The following is a 5,848-nucleotide window of genomic DNA, read 5'->3' as shown; positions in this document are numbered from 1 at the left end:
ATCGAATGTAGCCTGCCCACAGGGCAGAGTCTGGCAAACTCCCCGTGGCGTCCCCAATATGCCAAATTCCAGTAACAATGATGGGTCTCATTCTCCTAAAGAGCCTTGAATATAATCTCAGGGCTAGGATGAAGGAGACGTTACTGGGGCCTGCTCGAGGCAATCGATGAATTTTCTCTTTCCTTTATGTCCTTTGCATAGTTTATTCTAGAGCAATGTCCTTTCTGTATAGAGGCAGGAAGACAGTTAATGCTATGCTTTGGCAACATGGGAGTTCATTGACTCCAGATAATATTCCTGGGCTGCAGGTTGACTTTAGATTGACCTTGCGACCACTCACTACTTTCGAACTAGCCATTGCAAGTTGCCTACAAATGGAGCTGGCCATTTGCAAGGCAAGTGCCTTAACCCCTGTACTGTCTCGAGCCCTGATCATGTATTTTACATGTATGAAGCATAGGGATGTTGGATCCTGGGATGTGTGAATTGTATGGCGTAATTAATGAATAAATGAGAGACATTAATTCCTTTTGCTATCCAAGTGGAGCTTCCAGTTAGCTCTGCATACTTTCTTATTATGGGTTGGTGTGATAGCCCAGCGGGTAGGGCGTTTGCCTTGCAAGTGGCCGACCCGGCAGGCCTGGTTTCGATTCCTCCGAGCCTGGCAAGCTACCAAAAGTATCTCGCTCACACAGCAAAGCCTGGCAAACTCCCCGTTACTTATTCGATATGCCAAACACAGTAACAATAAGTCTCACAATGGAGACGTTACTGGGCCTGCTTGAGCAAATCGATGAACAACAGAAGGTCAGTGCTAATATTCCTGGGCATTCGTCATATTTACTTGACTTAAAACCTCAGTTGCTCTTAGTTCTTAACTACCCAATAGGTGTGTCCCAGTGGGAGACAAGGATGGACCTAGGGCAAGCCATAAGCTACCCTGGCACTGCAAAGGAACAGGCTAAGCATCATAAGAAGTATAAGTTAAGACATGACAAAACTCTTGTCATGACCCCAAAAGAAGAAACTGAATAAGGACCCTGCAGGGGTTAGAAAAGACTAAACTGACCCGAGGACTGTAGTCTGGGATATATAGTGAGATGTCTGCAGGAAGACTCACCCTTTCAGCTTAATATATCTCTTACTGTGTCCAAACAAAATGACTAGAAATATTATTAAGAAGTAAATTTAAGATGATTGTTTAAATGGATACTGGCTAAGGAAAGGAGGAAGCACTACTGTCTCTTTTTTTCAATGTAGGAGTACTGCTATTTATTCAGCCATTGATTAAGCTGATTGAATTGGGCATGAACTCCACATTACATTTTTTAAAAAATTTTAATTGAATATCCGTGAGATAGAGCATTACAAAGCTGTTCACAATTGGGTTTCAGTCATACAATGAGTCAGCACCCATCCCTCCACCAGCGTACATTTCCCACCACTGATGTCCCGTTTCTCTACCATCGTCCCCCAATCTCCCCAGCTCCCCACCTCCAGACTCCCTCTGTGGGAGACATTTTCATTCTTGCTCTCTCTCTCCTTTTCTTTTGTGCGTTACAGTTTGCAATACAAGTTCTAAGAGGGCACAGTGTTTGTTCAGGGCATTTGGTATTTTTATCAGGAGGTACAGAGTCTGGCAAACTCCCCGTGGCGTACCCAATATGCCAAATACCAGTAACAATGATGGGTCTCATTCTCCTAAAGAGCCTTGAATATAATCTCAGGGCTAGGATGAAAGAGACGTTACTGGGGCCTGCTCGAGGCAATTGACGAATAACAGGATGATTTGTGATTTGTGATCAGGAGGTAAGGCTGGAGTAGCTTTTAAATAGGGTGATTGCTTTGGGGTGCGGACGTGACTGCCAAAGTTTCTGGAAGTTCAGGGAGGTGGGAGAAGGTAGCCCATCCCTACTTCGAGAAAGTCTGGAGATTTCAGACACAAAACCCGCATACCTGAATTTTCAGCAGATTATGTTTCAGTGAGATCCATCCTGAGACAGTGGAGTCAGGCCAGGGGCATGGTGGCAATTTTGAATTGTGGGAGCAAGCAGCTCTGGGGGCTCTGCTTGGGTGGGCACCAGGCCAACCTGCCCTCTCCGATTCACCCCAGTCTGTTCAGCCATGTGAGGGTCTGAGATTAACTGTGGCTTTTGATCTCTTTTGAGATTTATTTATGGGTCTCTGAAGCAAGGCCAGTAGTAGAGCTTACATGGTGGCACGGAGTTGGTTCATGGGTGTGACTGCCAGTGCTTCCAGGAGTATTGTTAAGTAGGGGGAGGTAGCCCATCCCAACTCCTAGAAAGCCTGGAGATTTCAGTCACAAAGAAAGCAATACACTCTTAGATGGAATTTCACCATTGGGCGGATCTTGTAGCAGGACTCTAGAGTGCTAAATACTTCGATGAGATTTTTGTCCTTCAGTATCTCCTAGAACTTCCCCTGAAGGAAGGGCTTCATTATATATGATAATGTTCAACCACACCTGTGTGTATTGCTACCCTCAACTCTTCATGATTTCTCTATAACTAACCCTGTAAGATTTGAATAAATGGCCACTGATTACCAAACAGTCTGGTGGTCCCCATTCCTTTGTTCATCCTTTGTCATCGACCAACCAGGGAGACATCTGTATCTCTGTTGTCATAATGTTTGGCCATTATGACTGACTGGAGCATTTTTATCCGTGCAAGTATCCTTTTCAGCCAAATATGTACTGAAGCTAAGTTGGTGGCCTAGATGCCTCTGTTCTTCAATCCTTATTTAAATGCTCAATCATTTGGATAACCTTTAATGCACACATCTATGCTTAGAGAATCTTTAATATACACATTTAGTTAACCTTTAATATACATATTTATGCTTAGAGAATCTTTAATACACATGTTTAGATAATCTTTAATATACACATTTATGCTTCACTGTCACAGAGTTCAACTAACTAGTAGTACTACAGTTATCAATTCTAAAGTATACTTTAATTTTATATTTTAACAACTGAAATTAGAATGTATTTTGCAATCAATATTGCAATTATAAAGTTTTCTTCCCTTCTCCCTTCCTCCCTCCCTCTCTCTTTTCCACCCTTCCTTCCTCTTTTCCTCCCTCCCTCCCTTCCTTCCTTCCTTCCTTCCTTCCTTCCTTCCTTCCTTCCTGTTTGTGTGGTGCCAGGGATTGAACTTAGATCTCATACATACCCAGCCTACACTTTTCTGTCCAGCCACAACTCCATCCACTACCAGATTTTTCATAGCTCAGTCCAAAGACACTTCTGTGGTTATGGAACTAGCCTCATAGGGACTTTTTGCCAACTTGGCGCACCGAAAAATAACCATTATTAAGAATAGAAAGAGAAGAACGATGAAAGCAATAGCAAATCCTTTGTCTACATCAACACTGGTGGTTGAACTTGAATCATCCATGGGTGCACACAGTTCTTCACCCTCCCCTCAGGTATGTCTTCTGATTTGTCACAGTCCTAGACAAAAGTGGGTTTGCAAAAAAAGGAAAAAATCAACAAGATTATAGAATGATAAAGTTAGTATAGATGATTTTCAGTACACACCTACACACATAAGCATAAACTATCAGGTGACCTCAGCATAATTCACAAGCCCCGAGGAACCCACCCACAACACTAGAAGGAAAGAGGATGTAGTGAGGATAGCATTACATTGATGCCATACTTGTACCATTTCCTACCTTGTCTTGCTAAAGGTTTTTTTTTAATTTAAACTTTGATTTATTATTAATTTTTGGGGGGAGTGACATCTGATGGGTCTCACAGCTTACTCCTGGCTCTGTACTCAAGGATCACTCTTGGTGGTGCTAGGGCGATTATATGTGGTGCTGGGGATTGAACTCAGGTTGGCTGTGTGCCAGGTAAGTGTCCTCCATGCTGTTCTATTTCTCCAACTCTCTCAAACCCTTTTCAAAAACTGCAGAGGTGGCTGGAGAGATAGTCCAGTGAGAAGGGTGCTTGCTTTGCACTCAACTCACCCAGGTTCAATCCCTGGTATCCTATATGGTCCCCCAAACATTGCCAGAGTGATTTTTTAAAAAATATTTTTTGTGGGGTCACACTCTGCGATGCTCAGGATTATTCCTGTCTCGGCACTCAGGAATCACTCCTGGCAGTGCTCAGGGGACCATATGGGGTGCTGGGGATCGAAGCCAGGTTGGCCGCAGCTGTGTGCAAGGCAAATGCCATATCCGCTGTACTATCACTCCAGCCCCAATCAGAACCAGGAGGAACCTCTGAGCCCTACTGGATGTGGCCCCAAACCAAATAAATACATAAATAAATAAGATAAAAAGTTGAAGAGAAGACAAATTTTTCAAACACCACTCCTAAGGTCAGCATTACTATAATAGAAAATAGGGAAATCACAAATGCAAAGAAGACAATCAATTAAATATCAATATTCCTAATGAACATAATTGCAAAGTCCCAACAGAATGTCAGTGACCCAAATCTAGCAGTACATTAAAGGGATAGTATAAGATGACCAAGTGTTATTTATTCCAGGAATATAAGGATGGTTCAACAAAACCAAATTCATGAACGTAACAATGCTCCCCCACTCCCCACGCAACAAAAACAAAGCAAAACTATGTGGTCTGTAGGCCGGAGAGACAGCACATAGCCTGAGTCACTTGCCTTGCATGCTGCAGTCAGCTGTGATGACGACAATGGTTTGAATCTCAGCACCACATATGGCCTCACAAGCATCGCCAGCTGTGGCCTCTGAGCCCAGGGCCAGGTTTGGCCATCAAATCTTGAGTACTACCGGGTGTGATCCCAAAACAGAAACAAAAAACAAAACATGACCGGGGTTATGAAGATAGCTCTAAGGGCTGGAACATGTGTTGTATGCATGAGGCCCTGAATTCAGTCCTCAGTACCACGTGGCCCCTGGAGAGCTGCTGGAGGTTCACACAGAGCTTTGGGGGTTCACACTGGGCTCCATCTGCAAAGTATCACCTAGTTGTCGCACTTACCTACCAGACTTTTTCACTCGGAGCGGGGCACTGCCAGAAATGGCCTCAGCCCCTGAGTATTGCTGGAGAGGCTCCTTCCTGACACCCATACACCATACAATTATCTCAATAGAGAAAAATTGTCTCTCTGTTTAGGGGGTCACATCCCTGGGTTCTCAAGGATTACTCCTGGCTCTGTGTTCAGGAGTTAATCCTGGTGGTGCTTAAGGAACCATATGAGGTGCTGGGGATTGAATCCAGGTCAGTTGTGTATAAAGCAAGTATTCTCCCGCTGCTCTATCACTCTGGCCTGACAGAGAATTCAACATTCATTTACAACAAAAACTGCCATAAGGATACAGAAAGATGGTACTGGGAGAGGTAAGGTGCTTGCCAGGCGTTTGCCTTGTTTTCAGCCAACTCCCATTCTATCTTTGGCACCACTGAGGCCCCCTGAGCACAGAGCCAGCAGTAGTCCCTGAGTACTTCTGCCAGGTATGCCACCAAACCTAAAACAAACAAACTCCCAAACTTGTGACAGAAGGAACGAACTTCAACATATTAAATCCCCATGCAACAAACCTCATACTCATACAATAGAGAAAAATGCTAAGTTTCTTCTAAGACCAGGAAGACGCCAAGACACTATTACTATCAGCCTAAAATTGGAAATCCTTGTCAGAGCAATTAGGCAGAGAAGAAAATGAAAGGAATAGGAGCTGGAGTGATAGGGCATTTTCCTTTGCACGCAGACAACCCGGGTTCGACTCCCAGTATCCCATGTGGCCCCCTGAGCACCTCCAGAAGTAATTCCTGAGTGCAGATCCAAGAGTAAACCCTGTGCAACGCCAGGTGTGACCCCCCCCCC

The 5,848-nt window shown here is 44.1% G+C and overlaps 1 protein-coding gene across 1 annotated transcript; it reads right to left on the bottom strand.

The window, feature by feature from the left end:
• Positions 1–3,254: 3,254 nt before the first annotated feature.
• On the bottom strand, positions 3,255–3,422 carry CTXND2 (cortexin domain containing 2). The gene has a single exon (XM_056113253.1). It carries the CDS (start codon positions 3,420–3,422, stop codon positions 3,255–3,257), a length of 168 nt encoding a protein of 55 aa, XP_055969228.1.
• Positions 3,423–5,848: the final 2,426 nt, after the last annotated feature.

Source organism: Sorex fumeus, unplaced genomic scaffold (genome assembly GCF_029834395.1).
Source record: "Sorex fumeus unplaced genomic scaffold, SorFum_2.1 ptg000001l, whole genome shotgun sequence".
Classification (NCBI taxonomy): Eukaryota; Metazoa; Chordata; class Mammalia; order Eulipotyphla; family Soricidae; genus Sorex; species Sorex fumeus.
This window is presented reverse-complemented; position numbering and strand designations above follow the sequence as displayed.